A 16,589-nucleotide genomic window follows, 5' to 3' on the forward strand; every position below is an offset into this window, starting at 1 on the left:
AAATGTGTGTGCATAGAATACGAAGACATTGAATAGGACATAGGGTTAAAGTTTAACCAAGATGGTTGTTAAAACTGAGGGTCCACAGACACCTTTACAAATGCACATCCAGCTTTTATACTTGTTATTCCCGAACTGTCTGTTAAAATGCCTATATGTGGCTGAGAAATTCACCTTTTGAGGTGAATAGGTCGAGGAAAATCGATCTGAAACGTGGGTTGAGGAAGCACTCCGCTTCTAGTGTGACTATAGATAAACTTCTTTGCAACCAAGATGACTAAAACCTTTATTTAAAGTTTATAGCTAGAAGATAATTCTGAAGCCTTCCAGCGGATAGGTGAACCATCTTTATGAGTGTTATGACCTGGATTACTGAAAATTTAAAGAAATGTGATATAAACCCGCAAAGTGGTGCTTCCCATTTAGTTGGTTCCTAATGAGAAACTTCTGAACTGTGCATGAAGCCTTTGATGCTAAACATGTAACTATTGGACTTCGTTTTGTCCGATGCGCTAAATTTGACAACAAAATTTAACAGTAAATCCTTCCCTTCCTGATCGTCTAAACACACGCATGCAAAAATGCACACACACAATTATTTGAGTGTGATTGCACGCATTCACACTCAAAGCCACGTGTCTCAGCTGATCACATTTCCCAGCCGGGCTGCATGATTGTAACACAGACAAAAAGGAGCACACAGAGCAATTTCAGGGCCTTGCAGGTACCTGAGAGTTGGCTTGAAGGTGTGCCTTTTTATTTTTCATGTAAGGCGCGTGCTGCTCTGGGCTGTGCTGCAAAGCCATTTCATCTGAGCTCCTTTGTTGAACCATAGCATTACTCGCCACCAGCCCCCTGCACCTCCTTCAGCAAACCCACTGCCGTTTGGAATAACAGATGAATAAATGGATGAGGGGGAAAAAACAGTAGACTGAAACCACAGTGGAACTCAGCGATGGTCAGCCAGGCCCACCACGCCTCAGCAAATGTTTGTCCAAACCTGTTATTTCTGGCATTGTACTGTCTCAAAGAGATCATTTCATTCTCCATAAGGAATGCAGTGGCTATAAATAGTCTGAAGATGAAGGAGGGGAAATCAGAGATTTGTAGACTAATTACAGAGCTGAAGTTGAACCCTTCTGTTATGGTTCATTTTTCATCAACCTCTGTCTCCATGGCTGTCTGACTGACTGACCAACAGAGGCAAATTGGACTTTTTCTCAAAGGGACAGGGACATCTGTACCTAACTCTTTGCACAGATCCTTTGTCATAAAACAATCAGCATGCAAACATTTTTTAACCTAATGGTCTTCAAGAAAAACAAAAGGATGTAAATGGATTTAATTGTCAAACACGCCCTTCTCATTATGCTCTGACACATTCACTATACAATAAGGAAAAACTTGAGATGATTGACAAGCAGAGGTGGCGTCCGAATTACTCAGATGAGGACAGCAATGGTGGGAAATGCTACTGTAAGACTGGAAAAGACTCCAAACTCAATAAAAGAAGCTGCTGCATTCTGTGAATTACTTACTGGTTAAAATCAGGTAATTGTCTATCAGATGGAGACACTTTTGTGTTTTTGTACAGTCACTTTGTTGTGGGATGAGGGAGGAGAGGGAAAAGTGATGGCATGAAGTTTAAATCACAGTATTTCTTTGTCAGAAATCACAGACAAGTTTAACATCCAAGGTGATTCAGCATTAAAAGTGCTAAACCAATAGTTGTGTTTTATACAGCATCTAAACTCATTACCAGATATTTCTTATAATTAAAGTCTTAATATCGATCATTTAACTATAAGGGAATTCAATCCATGAAAACTTTTTAAACGTTTCAAACGGGACTGAAGATAAGTTATTTGTTTAAAACCCAAGGAAACAAATTATGACCTAAATTGCTGTGAAAATGCCGCCCTCGTGTGGGATAATGAAGAACTGCACTATGTTTGAGGAATTGTTTTAATTTGTCTTTCTTCAATTTTCTTTATTTTAAGACTTGTTCCATAAGAGTTTTTAAAGGTTTACAGTAATGTTAATGTTTCCCTTCCATTCAGACAACACTGTGATAACACTATGCATGGAATATATATTACCTGTATATACAGGTACACTTTATTCCACTACAGTTTCTGTATTTCCTGTGCATTGGGAAAAAATTTAACTTTCCAGTTTTTACATTTTTATCTTGTCACAACTGAACAATTTATTCTGTTAATGATTTGGAGAATTATATAAATTGGAGAACCCAATAAAAGTTCCCTGCAGGTTCCCCTAATGTTACCTATACGATTCACAATAACCTTTAGAGGAATGCCCCCTAATGGTTTTCTGAACACCCATAGTGTGAGCTATACCTTCAGGGAACGTTCTTAAAAGGTTCTATATGACTTTCCCTAATAACCCTAATAGAACGCTCAGGGTACGTTCCCTGAGGGTTCACTGAAAACCATCTACAACTTTGACAGTGACCTTCGGATAACCATCAGGAAACATTTCCTAAGGGTTACCTACAACCTAAATAATATTTAGGGAACCTTTTCTGATGGTTTCCTGAAGGTACATTTTAACATAGATAGACCCTTTCTCAGAGTTACAGTGGATCATTCCATAAAGGAAAGTTGAACCCTCAGGAAACGTTCCCTAAAAGTTCCCTGAATGCCATTAACAACTTTTAAAACAACTTTTAGAGAACCTTTGGAAAACATTTCTTAAAGATTATAAACTGGTAACATTTAGGGAACCTTTCCGGAGGGTTCACCGAACATCAGAATAAACCGGGAGAACTTCCCAAAAGGTTATCCACAACTTAGGGAATGTTCCCTAAATGTTCCCTGAACTGGAGCTTAACTGCAACTTTCACAATATAATCTTAAAAGAACCATTAGAAAACTCTCTCTGGTTATTTTCAACAAAGACTGAGAGTTTATGTAGAGTTGTAAGGGAACGTACCCAAAAGGTTCGACGGTGGTTATGGACAGATTTCACAAAACCTTTTAGAGAACCTTCAGGAAAGGTTCCTTAAAGGTTCCATAAACGTTCACAATGTAACATAAAGAGAACCTTTAGGGAACGTTTCATAAAACCAACTTTAGTTTCAGCACAGAAAGTTTAATGTTTTGGGAGTTTTTTAGGAAAAGTTCCCAAAGATTAGATAAAGTTTTACAGCAACTTTAGCAATACATTTTAAAGCTTATTACCAATCCGCATGTCACGAAGGTTTTAATAATAACAAAAATATTAATAATAACATTTTTTTAAAATAGCTCATATATTTTGTCTCCATGGTTACGTCAAGTTCCTTGACCACCTGAATGAGGTCATTGCTCGGTGGTCTCCGGCTGAGTCACACCGTTGGAGGCGACCGACAAAGCGGAGCTGCAGAACCTTAGCAGGCCATGTTTAAACCCAGATTCTAGTCAGAATACAACTTTAAGAGGCATAATTGTTCCGATGAATGCGGCTATGGAGATGGAAAATCAAAACGCGGTGAGTAAAACTGGCCTTGATGACGTCGCTAACCGTTCAGCTAGCTAGCAGTGCTAAGGTTCTAACGTCTCTGACGTTAAATATTTAAAAAAGGGATTAGCTTCTTTTCTTTTCTGTTGTAACTTTACTTTAATGACGCTATCATCGTAACATTAGATTGCGAGATCCAACAAGACATTTTTCTTAACCAATTAACCAAGCGTGGATGTTTTTTTTAAATGCTAGCTTGATCAAGCTAAGGTGCCACGATGCTAATCAGTGTAAATGGAAATTTTATTGTAAAGACAAACCCTTTGTGTTTAAGAACTGGCATGTCCGCGGCTGGTAAAATTTTAAATTATTTTTTGTGCGAAATTGCACACCAGTAAAAACAGTAGCTAATATAGTTTGAGCGAAGTAAGCATCTGATTTGTAGCTTTCAGCCGCTCACGCCAATAAAGAGCTATTTCGCACTTTTTAAGGCATCAGGACTTAAGCCCTTTGTTGGACTGTCACTAAATAGACGAAATATTCTTAAAATAATAGTTCAGTACAGGACTGACAAGCCTGTGTATTGTGGTTCTTCAAACTTCACATAATCTAAGATGGCAATTGCCCTGTTTCTGGTTGTAAAAGTTTAACAACTGCTTAAAATATACTTATAACCTAGACCTAATGGGTATTATTCTCCCAAAACTGCCCAAAAAGCTACAATCGTAATGCCAGAAAAAACAAAAATAAACATAAAAAAAACATTTAAAAATGTGTGTGTTTTCATTAATAGATTAAAACTTAGAAACCACAGTAATAATGGAATTAATAAAGTATTTTTGAATTCAATTCAATTCAGTTTTATTTATATTGCGCCAATTCACAACACATGTTGTCTCAAGGCACTTCACAACAGTCAGGTTCATACATTCCAATTAATCCTAATCATTGAACAGTGCAGTCGGAGTTAGTTATTTATTCAAATTGGATAAAAAGTTTTTCTATCTAAAGAAACCCAGCAGATTGCATCCAGTCAGTGACTTGCAGCATTCACTCCTCCTGGATGAGCTTGTAGAGACAGTGGACAGTCACTGGTGTTGACTTTGCAGCAATCCCTCATACTGAGCATGCATGTAGCGACAGTGGAGATGAAAAACTCCCTTTAAACAGGAAGAAACCTCCAGCAGAACCAGGCTCAGTGTGAGCGGCCATCTGTCACGACTGACTGGGGGTTTGAGAGAACAGAGCAGAGACACAAAAAGAACAAAGAAGCACTGATCCAGCAGTACTTTCTATGGGAAGGAAAAGTAAATGTTAATGGATGTAGCTCCTTTAGTCGTTTCACCTAGAAAGAAAGAACAGATAAACTCTGAGCCAGTTTTCAAGATTAGAGTCTGAAAGAGAGCACATATAGTTTGTTACAGTTAAGCTCAGTCAATTACTATGTCTAGGAGAGAGAAAGGGTTAAACACTGAAAGACAGGGCCATGTAGGTCATCGGTAGAGTGTGAGCATTAAGTTGTTGAATTGAATAAAGTAATAAAGAATCAGTAACCTGTATAGAGTAACTCAGTTCATGTTTGGCCAGACTGAGTCTTTTGGGTTTTGAATAACAGAGAGTCAAAGGTAATCCAGATTTACTAAAAATAGTGAAATAGCCCTTTATTAAAGGCCCAGCTTCAAATCAGGCGCTAATTTCATTGTTTTTTTTAATGAAATGGCTGTTTTACTCTGACATCAAAGCATAATCTGGTCAAAAACTGCAGCTGAATAAGATGAAAGTTACGGACACATTCCTCTTAAAGTGAAAAAAGTTAGTAGAAGGGAAAGTTTGTTTGAAAGCTCGTCTGTAAGTAGTTGTAGAGTGCAGGTGCATCAGCTTTTTTTCCCATTGTTTATTTAGTGGACTTAAGAGATCTCTGAGGTTTTAAGGATTCTGTTGCTTAATGTTATTTAACAAGTACCATAATCTAACTTTGTTCTACTTTTTAAAGCTCACATCCTGCCATTCGTCGTCTAATGACAGCAGCTCTTCGTCTTTTGATGTCTTAACTCAAGAAAACCCTCTGGAGAACTTTGCCCACCACTCAGCCGCCCCCGGCACCATCATTCCCAATCGAATTTTTGTCGGGGGAATTGACCACAGGGTGAGATTTCTTATTATGCACCTATGCCGGCTTAACTGTAGGATGGAGATCAGCAGAGGATGTAAATATGTTCAGTAAAAAGAAATGTGCTTGTATGTTTTGAGGTCAATGAGAACGACCTGCGTCATATCTTCTCACAATACGGTCCAGTGAAAGATGTGAAGATAGTAATAGATCGCTCAGGAATCTCAAAAAGGTTACTTGCTTCCATCCTTTCTTTGTTTCTGTTTTTTAACTTTAATCATCCTTTTTTTTATATTTCTTGTCTGCCGGTAATAACACAAAGTGCCTCCTGTTTATTTGAACAGATACGGGTTTGTTACATTTGAAACCCAAGAAGATGTATTGAGAATCCTCAGTAATGTAAGTAGCATGGTGTAACATTGCAGGTTGCCTGTCCAGGTTTAATGTCTTTGTTTCCCTGCTTTATCAAAAGGTTAATGGAATCTGTTTCAAAGAAAAGAAGCTCTGCATCGGCCAGGCTGTTAGAAAGTATCACACTCCGGGGCAAGGTAAGCTAAATTGCACCCCCTGGTTTTGTTTTTAAAGTTTCCATTTATATGGATTTTCTATCTTCCCAGCTAAGAATCCCCGCATGGCCAACCTTGAACCGGCCATCCCTCATATGATGTCCTGTGGGACCTTTTATCTGACCACGTCCACAGGGTATCCTTACACCTACCATAAGGGTGTTGCCTACTTTCACTGCCCCGTTATGAACCCCGTGGTTCACCACAGGTCGGTAAGTATCTGCAGAGATGACAACGGTTCAAATGTTTTTACCGTACCTATGACGTCTTTAGAGATTTTTATCACAAAGCTTTGCAAAATAATGCCTGTCCATGTTACCCTGTTGTGTTTGAACCACACGCTTGAATGTATTTTATTGGGATTTTATGTAAAAGGGCTGAAGTCACTGTAAGATACCAAGAATGAAAAAAGGCATTAAATCGTTTTCCTTCATCAGTGCGCTGCACATTACAACATACATGGAAATGGAGTTAGATGCTTATATTATTATGACTCATTTTTTCTTGCAGCCTCATCTTCAACTGATGCTTCCTCGGTCCCATCAGCCTGTTCACCCCCAGCAGACACCCGTGTATCATCACTGCCAGGTGGTGATGCAACTTTTTAGGAATCCAATAATGCCTTTACAGGTCGTTGATGAATCAGGATAGCACTTCATTTATGTTTTTCATCTTTTTCACCCACTTTATAGGATGTCCCAAACCAGTATCAATGGAATATGGGTCAGGTTTGTGAAACAAATTATCTTTGTTGTTTATTTAGGTCAATTTTTCCTACTTATTGACCCTGTCTTAACTGTTTGTGTCCAGGTGCTGACGCCTTTCAGTGCAGCAATGTACTCACAGCAGCCAGAATATTTTTACCATCCCCTTGACAGAAGTTCTTACCTGTGTCCTGCGCCTGGCATGGAAGGCAGTACACCAGAGGTACAATGTTACAAACAGTTAATACTAGTTCAGTGTATAAAATGTCATGATATTTTAAATATATGCCTCTGTTTGCAGTTTTTAGAGCCGACAGCACCACAATTTTACTCAGGAATGACACCCATTGCTCTGCAGCACGACCCTAGAGAGGTAAGAGGTCATTTCACTTTTGTAAATTGCATTCTATGTTTAATATCATCCTGTGTTTTGTGCTAACTGAACTGTAAAAAGCACTACGCAGATACAAATTAGAGATACCAAGATTTAAAGATGTGTGAAAAGCTATATACGTCACAGTTTACTAATTTAAAATTAATCGAAAGTCTGTTCAACTTTAAAAAGTGCAAAGTTAACATCCATCCACTGGAACTCTTATGTTCATGGGCTTCTTCTTCACTGAGCCACGTTCTGCTCTTTCCCTCCATAGAATCAGCTGTTCCCTCCTCCGCGTGTCCATCTGAAGCCAAAGTACCGCCGCTACATGCACCCCAAGGACTACTACCATCTGCCTGAATCCACAGAGCCGCCAGATGCCTCAGTGTTTTCTTTCCACTCTCCTCATGTAGGCTAAACAGTTGATACCTTCTCAAGCACAACATGCCACACTCACCACTGTGATTTCACTCGTATAAGTCAGTTCCTCCTTCTTTTTCATGAAGTAGCGCAGGGTCATATCTGCTTTAAAACAGGGCAGTGACACTCTGAGACTAGCGGATGTCTTCTCTGCTACTCTTGCTGTTAATGTAGACATCGAGGTTAGAGTTTAACATTTTTGCTCTCAAGCAAATCACTCACAGCCACTCTGTTAAAAAACCTACAGGGGTTTAAATGTGTTTTCCAATTTGTGAACAGCGCCGCTCTCCTAAGCGTGCCATTTAGAGAATTCATGTTATTAGAAGATCTAATGATCTTTTATATGAGAAGACTGCTGCAGCAGTGTTTCATCATGATGCCATTTTGTTTCATGTCAGAGCTCAAACATCTGCTTTAAAATCCACTGTTAAATGTTTCTCCTATTGGTCAGTTCATCAGCATAGCTATACGTGCACGGTGGATCTGTGGCTGAAGGTGGAGGTTAGCTGTAAGTTCTTTACTTTGGTTTCTTGCAGTGTTTTTGGTTGTGTTTGAGGCTCTCAGAGCTGTAAAGGATTCTTTTGACTATTAGGGGGCTTTATTAGTGTCATACTGGTTCTTTAAGCAGGGTTCCTTCATAGATGGAACTGTTTTCCAGGACTGGACCTAATAGAAATAAGGTGATTAAAAATCTTTATTGGCTCTCTACATTCTAAATGTCTGAATTTCAAAAAAATAATCAACCAGTTTGCTTTGTCTTGTTAAAAAGAAGTGATAACTAATTAGAGCCTTGAAATTGAATGATGAGACCTAGAACATTTGTAGAACCCTGTTTAAGGGCCTGCTGTCGTAAATGATGACCATGGGAAGAGAACCATCTGCATTGTTTTTAACTCACTTAAAGCAAAAGAACTACCAGATGTTTCTTATTTATTCCAGTCATAGGAGCAACGTGATTATTTTGTACGAGAGCCGATTGATGGATGTTGAAGTAGATATTTAGCAGGTTGTCATTGAACAGAATTTCCACTAAAGCACAACAGTTGCTCTCACATTCAGTGTTTTAGCATTTTAATTTGGAGGAGGAGAACCGTTTTTAAGCACGCAGGAACGGATCAGTCCTCGTCTACTGAGCCGCTGGGTGTAGTTTGGTTTTTCATGTGTAAAACTAACCGAATTTGTCTTGTGAATAATCCCTGGAAGACACATTTTAAAAGAGAAACAAGAAGTGACATGTTTTGAGCAGATGGAAGCTTAGCATGCTTACAGGTTGTTTTAGAAAATATTATAAGCTTCATTTTTTATTCACAATAGTTTTAGCATTGTTTAAAAGGAAGCAAGTGCTTATGTAATTGTTTTCTTTTCTCTTAAAGTTCAGTTTTTCATGTTCAGACTGTTTGTTGTTTATTTCCTATTTTGAAATTTAACAGTAAATTTGCTATTATGAGAGCACTTATCTTTAAATCTTCAGCATATATGTGAGATTTTAAGTACTTTGCTCTGTAATGCCCCATAGTATCAGACAAGTTGTTTTCTCTAAACATTGTTGTAGTTCAATGCGTTTATAGTTTTTGAGTGCAAATAAACATTTTGTGTTATATTTCCATTAAGCCCAGACGTGTTGTGATGTTGTTTAGTGATCTGGTTTATCTTTATAGAGATAAGGAGTGATTAGACACAACTGTATGACAGCGGTGCTACGTCTTCTGTTGTTTTGGAGATCATTTACATTCCTGTGAAAAAGTACTTGCTCTCTTTTTGTCTGGTTTAGCTTTTTTTTTTTTTTTTTTTTTTGTCAAATCAAGCAGGTTTAGATATCAGAAGATGACCTAAATACAAAATGCATTGTTCAGATAAGGGAACAAAGCCGTCCAGTCCAACATGGCTACATGGGAAATATTAATCGATCCTTTCTTAAATCAGGAATTAATTGAGTTTAAACTAATTTTCGGGTAGGTAGGATATTGTTTCATGAGCTACGGTAGACTAAAACATCTCAAATAAATCAAATAAATGGCTCTGACCTGAAAAAAATCAAGAACGGATTAAACACAAATTCATCTGTATGAAAAACGTAAAGAAGCCATTATTTTAGGCGTTGGCCCTCCGGTGACCCACAGTGAGAGCCATTGTCTGCAAATGGAGAAAACAGGGAACAGTGGTTAACCTTCATCAACAACTCATCCAGGACTCAAAAGAACCTAGAACATCTAAAGTTCTATAAGCCTCGGATGCCTCAGTTAAGGTCAGAGTTCATGATTCAACAATAAGAGAGACTGGGCAAGCACGGCCTCCATGAGAGAGTTCCAAGGCGAAAAACAGCTCATCAAAAAGAATATAAAGGTATGTTTCACATCTGTAAAAAACATTGAGGTTCTGGGAAATTATTCCGATCACCACAAACATGAGATTTTCTGGAAGCTGTGTGTCCTGTTACATCTGGGCTAAAACTAATGTTGACTCTAGAAAATAAAACAACAATGCAACAGGTAGTGTGATGGTCTGGGTCACCTATGCTGCTTCAGGACCTCTGCAGAAAATCCTGATGGAGAATGTTTGGCCTTCAGCTCATGAATAAAAGCCCAAGCATCCTTAGGTTCTGCAGCAGGACAATGAACCAAAGCAGACCAGGAAGCCAACTTCTGAATGACTCAAAAAAAAATATATATATATATTTTTTGGAATGATTTAGTCAAAATCTGGATCTAAATCCAACTGGGATCTAATTCCTTACTATGAAATATGGCCGCGGGTCTAAACATTAGAGGGGATGTGTTTGAACATGCCTGTATGATAACGGTCAGTAATCTGCCAGCAGGGTCAGTGGTCCTGATGAATCAGGGTTTTATCTGTGTCAATGGATAAAAGACCATGGCACGTTGGCCAAAACACCCCATGCCTGCTAATTACAATAACAAAACACGAGTCTCGTGACATTCGATCGAGGTTTATAAAACAGCCGGGGTTTTCTGCGACTCATCTGTGATCTCTGCTAATCTAATGCTAAAAGTGCAATAGTTATCCAAGAAAGATCCATGAGGAAACCAAAAAGAGAGCACCTGGACGCAGGAAATATTGTCATGTTCACTGCTCCTTTTATTCAGTACTTCATCTTGATCATAAACATAAAAGCAACTTTGTAAAAAAAAAAAAAAAACGACTTACATGCTGTCAGTTACTGCTGAGCCCGCTGAAGGAAATTAGATACAACAGCTCACTTTATATGACATTGGCTCATGAGTGTTTATATTTGGTTTGTAGATTAAGTCAGCTTAGTTTTGGATATCATGTTGAATGCATACTGATTTTAGCGTTTACACAGAGGCTACTCATTAAAACAAGACAGGGGAAGCACACTGATCTAAGCATTTGATCAGTTTTCAGTAAAAACAAGGTAGGATGACAGAAAATAAAAGCCAGGAGAGAACATGGACGTTAAATTTCATCACAGTATTTTGTGGTATTTACTGCCTTAACAGTAAAAGAGATGACTAAAAATGATTTAAAACACAAGAATATAACAGATACAGTATATAAGTAGTAATGAGCTTCAGTTTCAAATAGGATTTGATTAAAGCAAAGATCAATGAGTGGCTGTTCCTTATGCCTGCTGGTGCCGATGAGCTTTACATCACAGTTCTGTTTAAAATAGTTACTTTGCTCCTTATTTAGCTCACCAATACTTCTTCAGAGTAGTTTTGAAGACAGTCCAAGTGGTACTTCTACCACAGTTTGAGTATCCATTGCTAGCCATCATTCTACTACTGTCAACCTGGAAGTTAGCTTTGAATCTTTTTCAAACGTTACAGTCCAAATATGATTACTACTAGAAATCTTGAGTATGTTATACATGCTGTAGAAAAGTATTTCCCTTACAGATAGCACATTGCTTAGGATAACTTGAGTAAATACAAAATTAGCTGGTTAAATTATGATTGAATGTGTTAATAATAAAGAATTCACTTGGATAGGACCTGCCTGACAACACGAAGTAGGCTAATAGATCTCGAAAGGCAACACATGCCTAAATCTAAAGAAATTCAACAGCAGAGGTTCATTATCAGCACTAGCAAGTGTTAACCCAAGGATTAGTGTGCCTGCAACAGAAATCTAAACATGCTAATCCAAATGTTTGATGTCATTTTACTTTAACCAATCCTATTTCAAATTTGCCCTGACTCTGTCTTTCAACCTGTACGTTTTTTACTCTTTCGCTGAAGTTTAGGGTTTAGTGGATGGGATAAACGTGTGGCACTGTCTGGTCCTTTAAACTTATTTTTATTCACTGAAGACACACACAGCACTAGAAATATACCTATAAACGTTCCAAACTATTGCTGAAAATTGCGACAGCAATATTGATGATGATTAACCCACATCTGCCTTGACTTTTCTTTCTTTAGCATTAAACAATATCCCCAACTCCTGTTGAGCTTTAGCATCCCAGTCACTAAAAATATTCAACAGGTTTGAGCTTTAAGGGCAGTTAGAGTCCATCCAACTGGTCAAATATGTAATTAATGTGCAGAGTGAATTCTTGACACTTGGAATATAATAACCTACCAAGCAGCTACTTTGAGATTTTGTGCATCTCTTTGTAACATGGATTGTTTCAAAGGTAATTCAGATTTGGTAGGTTCAGGCTTTATATAAACTAAAACCCCTTTTTTAGAATAAATGAACAATAAAGCTGTCATGTAAAGAATACCCTTAAGGTGATTATAACTGTCCATCTTCCCCAAAAAGACCAGAACCAGATATATATGTGGTTTTTACTAATATGAATCTTGGGATCTATGCAGGTGTGAAGCAATAGGAATCATTGGAAACAATAATGCAAATCACTGTTGTGGTTTTTATTCTGCTGATACTGTGAGTGGTGACTTTCGGGTAACCGTCTCGCTGTTGTGTTTTAATCAATAGTGATGAACATGTGGAAACTGAGAAACAAAAAGCCATCATCGCACCGCGGTGCATCGCTATACATACCCAGATTTGTGTTGTAAAACCAATTTGGATGACAATACTTTATGCTGTGCCATCACACAGCTACATTATATAAAAGGACATTGGCGCACAGAGCATCTATTGAGCATCAGTCTACCCTCCACTAATATAACAATGGGAAAGGTGAGTTTATTACGTGCTGCTGAAACAGAAAATAAAATGTTTTATTTGGAATGTAAACATTTTTATATAATGATTTACATGATGTTTGCAGATCATATTCTACGAGGACAGAAATTTCCAGGGTCGCCACCATGAGTGCATGAGCGACTGCTCCGACCTGCACCCCTACTTCAACCGCTGCAACTCCATCCGAGTGGAGAGCGGCTGCTTCATGGTGTACGACAGACCGCACTATCTGGGCCACCAGTACTTCCTGCGCAGGGGGGAGTACTCCGACAACCAGCGTATGATTGGCATCAATGACTGCATCCGCTCATGCCGCATGATTCCCATGGTAAGAAATAAATGGGAAAATTGTTTACGATCTCCATGTGTGACCAGCAGAAACCTGACTGATAAATGCTTCCTCTACAGCACCGTGGCTCCTACAAAATAAGGCTGTATGAGCGTCCGGACATGGGTGGTCAGATGCAGGAGATCAGCGACGACTGCCCCAACATCCAGGACCGCCTGCGGATGTCCGACATTAACTCATGCAACGTGGTCGACGGCCACTGGCTGCTGTACGACCAACCCAACTACAGGGGGAAAACCTACTACCTGAGACCCGGCGAGTACCGCAGATACAGCGACTGGGGTGGCGCCAGCCCAAGGATCGGCTCTCTCAGGCGAATCACTGACTTTAACTAAGAACCTTGTTCTTTTATCTGCTCCTAATAAACATGCTTGGCTTAAACTGTGTGTAAGCGTCATTGTATCCTCCAACAGTCATACTTGGGGAGTCTTTCTCTTCAATTTCATAGTTTTAAAAAAATCAGAAAGCATTCGATTAGGTTTATTGACTTTATTTCTAGTATTTTACGCGCACAACACTTTATACATCCACTTTCTTACATTGTGATACGTCTGATCGATCCTACCCTGGGGTTTATGCTTCCCCACTCTTGAAAACTCCTGTACTGACCTGGGAGCAGCAGGTACTGGCGCCCCCTGTAATGAGGATGCTCGTAGAACAGCCACTGGCCGTCCATCACGTTGCAGGAGAGTACGTCGTTAAAATGGAACCGCTCATAGAGAGAAGGGCAGTCATCAGTGAGCTCCATCATCTGCCGTCCAAAGTCTGGGCGCTCGTAGATCATCATCTTATGAGATCCTTGGTGCTGAAGGGAAGATTTTACTTATCAGCTGCTTCTGCTGTGGAACTTGGATTTGAACTTGGGGGGTCTTACCATGGGGATCATACGGCAGGATCGAACACAGTCGTTGAATCCCATCCAGCGCTGGTAGTCTGAATAGTCCCCCTTCCTCAGGAAGTACTGGTAGCCCATGTAGTTGGGTTTCTCGTAGACCATCCAGGCTCCACTGTCCACCCTGATGGAGTTACAGCGGCTGAAGTGGGAGTGCAGGTCAGAGCATTCGCCGCTGCATTCATAGGAGCGGCCCTGAAAGTTTCTGTCCTCATAGAAGATGATCTGTCAGGAATTCAGGAAGGGAGATAACAAAACTGTAAGCTGGATCGAGTTAAGCAAAAATGACAAAGAAGATTTGTCTCCACTCACTGAAACATAAAAAAAGACCCAAGAAAATCTTTAACCTTACCTTTCCCATTGTGTTGGCTGATTTTTGTCACACTGTAGCAACAGGGCTCCAGGCTGCCTTTATAACCCACAGATGACCTGTGCCATTGTGATTCATAACAATGACCGGACTCGTCAGCTTTTTAAACACTGCGCCCCACAATGCATTTCAGCTTTTTGCTTTTAGCTGCAGCTGCCATGTGCATTTGTTCGATGAAGTGATGCTTATAAACGTTGCAGAAATCTCCAGGCTTACACCTGGGTTGGACTGGAACTATGCAAATACAAAACGTATTTTCAAATTCTCACATTTTCATTTTTGAATTTTCTCTTTTTTTTTGCATGCACGTTTATTTCTCCACGTTTGACAGTATATCTTTCTAAATAAATACAGAAAGAGTGATCCAGTAACAGTTACATTGTTTCTACCATTTATTTGACCTGCGGCACACACATTAAACATTTTAAAAGCATCGTTTTTAGCACAGCGATCTAGAATCTTGTAAGCAGACACATGCCACGGTCCTGTGCAACAGCAGTCCTCGGTTGCCTTTTATAACACTAACAATTCACACATTGTTTTTCACTTGGTGTCAGCATGTCAACATCTTGTTTTTGGATAGATTCCAGCTCGTTGGTATTTGCTTTTGTTTGATTAAAATCCCCTATATTGTGATTCTCTCTTTGGGCTTAGCTATAGAAAAGTAATTTTCAATACAGTCTCCATGTGACAGATTTAATACAATAGTGTAAAGTGTTGATAAACATGCATCTGAGTTTTAATGTTTAAATATTACATATTCATTTTGCAAACAGACACCTTTAGATACACAAACCATGCACTGATGAACTACAGTATGTGCTGTACTCTGTAAAATAGTTTTTAATATTATAAAACCCTAATCTGCAGCCAAACATAAGGTAAAACTCTAAATACCTCAGGACTAAACTTCTAAAATGAAGTGAACGTGCAGAGAAAGAAGAAAAAGTAAGAGGATCTCAATTTGAATTATCTCTATCCAAAATGTTTACTTTCAATTTAATTGCTGTTTAGCTTGAAAAATCTCGATAAAACCTGGCAGGCTAATTCAATTTGGACTGCAAATTATACAGGTCCTTCTCAAAATATTAGCATATTGTGATAAAGTTCATTATTTTCCATAATGTCATGATGAAAATTTAACATTCATATATTTTAGATTCATTGCACACTAACTGAAATATTTCAGGTCTTTTATTGTCTTAATACGGATGATTTTGGCATACAGCTCATGAAAACCCAAAATTCCTATCTCACAAAATTAGCATATCATTAAAAGGGTCTCTAAACGAGCTATGAACCTAATCATCTGAATCAACGAGTTAACTCTAAACACCTGCAAAAGATTCCTGAGGCCTTTAAAACTCCCAGCCTGGTTCATCACTCAAAACCCCAATCATGGGTAAGACTGCCGACCTGACTGCTGTCCAGAAGGCCACTATTGACACCCTCAAGCAAGAGGGTAAGACTCAGAAAGAAATTTCTGAACGAATAGGCTGTTCCCAGAGTGCTGTATCAAGGCACCTCAGTGGGAAGTCTGTGGGAAGGAAAAAGTGTGGCAGAAAACGCTGCACAACGAGAAGAGGTGACCGGACCCTGAGGAAGATTGTGGAGAAGGGCCAATTCCAGACCTTGGGGGACCTGCGGAAGCAGTGGACTGAGTCTGGAGTAGAAACATCCAGAGCCACCGTGCACAGGCGTGTGCAGGAAATGGGCTACAGGTGCCGCATTCCCCAGGTCAAGCCACTTTTGAACCAGAAACAGCGGCAGAAGCGCCTGACCTGGGCTACAGAGAAGCAGCACTGGACTGTTGCTCAGTGGTCCAAAGTACTTTTTTCAGATGAAAGCAAATTCTGCATGTCATTCGGAAATCAAGGTGCCAGAGTCTGGAGGAAGACTGGGGAGAAGGAAATGCCAAAATGCCAGAAGTCCAGTGTCAAGTACCCACAGTCAGTGATGGTCTGGGGTGCCGTGTCAGCTGCTGGTGTTGGTCCACAGTGTTTTATCAAGGGCAGGGTCAATGCAACTAGCTATCAGGAGATTTTGGAGCATTTCATGCTTCCATCTGCTGAAAAGCTTTATGGAGATGAAGATTTCATTTTTCAGCACGACCTGGCACCTGCTCACAGTGCCAAAACCACTGGTAAATGGTTTACTGACCATGGTATCACTGTGCTCAATTGGCCTGCCAACTCTCCTGACCT

General features: G+C 39.4%; 3 protein-coding genes across 3 annotated transcripts; 2 read left to right on the forward strand and 1 right to left on the reverse strand.

Annotated features, from left to right (window-relative positions):
- The first annotated feature begins 3,309 nt into the window (after nucleotides 1-3,309).
- Nucleotides 3,310-9,248, forward strand: LOC124861801 (protein boule-like). Its single transcript, XM_047355750.1, has 11 exons — nucleotides 3,310-3,492; nucleotides 5,456-5,608; nucleotides 5,713-5,804; nucleotides 5,917-5,971; nucleotides 6,045-6,120; nucleotides 6,190-6,350; nucleotides 6,649-6,726; nucleotides 6,831-6,866; nucleotides 6,949-7,065; nucleotides 7,144-7,215; nucleotides 7,493-9,248. Exons 1-11 carry the CDS (start codon nucleotides 3,457-3,459, stop codon nucleotides 7,634-7,636), a joined length of 1,020 nt encoding a protein of 339 aa, XP_047211706.1. The 5' UTR covers nucleotides 3,310-3,456; the 3' UTR covers nucleotides 7,637-9,248.
- Nucleotides 9,249-12,558: 3,310 nt separating this feature from the next.
- LOC124861802 (gamma-crystallin M2-like) lies at nucleotides 12,559-13,504 on the forward strand. Its single transcript, XM_047355751.1, has 3 exons — nucleotides 12,559-12,768; nucleotides 12,860-13,102; nucleotides 13,183-13,504. The coding sequence occupies exons 1-3, from the start codon at nucleotides 12,760-12,762 to the stop codon at nucleotides 13,456-13,458; spliced, it is 528 nt and encodes a 175-aa protein (XP_047211707.1). The 5' UTR covers nucleotides 12,559-12,759; the 3' UTR covers nucleotides 13,459-13,504.
- Nucleotides 13,505-13,597: 93 nt separating this feature from the next.
- Nucleotides 13,598-14,470, reverse strand: LOC124861803 (gamma-crystallin M2-like). The gene is made up of 3 exons (XM_047355752.1): nucleotides 14,368-14,470; nucleotides 13,998-14,240; nucleotides 13,598-13,928 (listed from the first exon to the last, which is right to left on the reverse strand). Exons 1-3 carry the CDS (start codon nucleotides 14,374-14,376, stop codon nucleotides 13,659-13,661), a joined length of 522 nt encoding a protein of 173 aa, XP_047211708.1. The 5' UTR covers nucleotides 14,377-14,470; the 3' UTR covers nucleotides 13,598-13,658.
- Nucleotides 14,471-16,589: the final 2,119 nt, after the last annotated feature.

The sequence above is a fragment of the Girardinichthys multiradiatus genome, chromosome 24, assembly GCF_021462225.1.
Source record: "Girardinichthys multiradiatus isolate DD_20200921_A chromosome 24, DD_fGirMul_XY1, whole genome shotgun sequence".
In the NCBI taxonomy this organism is placed as follows: domain Eukaryota; kingdom Metazoa; phylum Chordata; class Actinopteri; order Cyprinodontiformes; family Goodeidae; genus Girardinichthys; species Girardinichthys multiradiatus.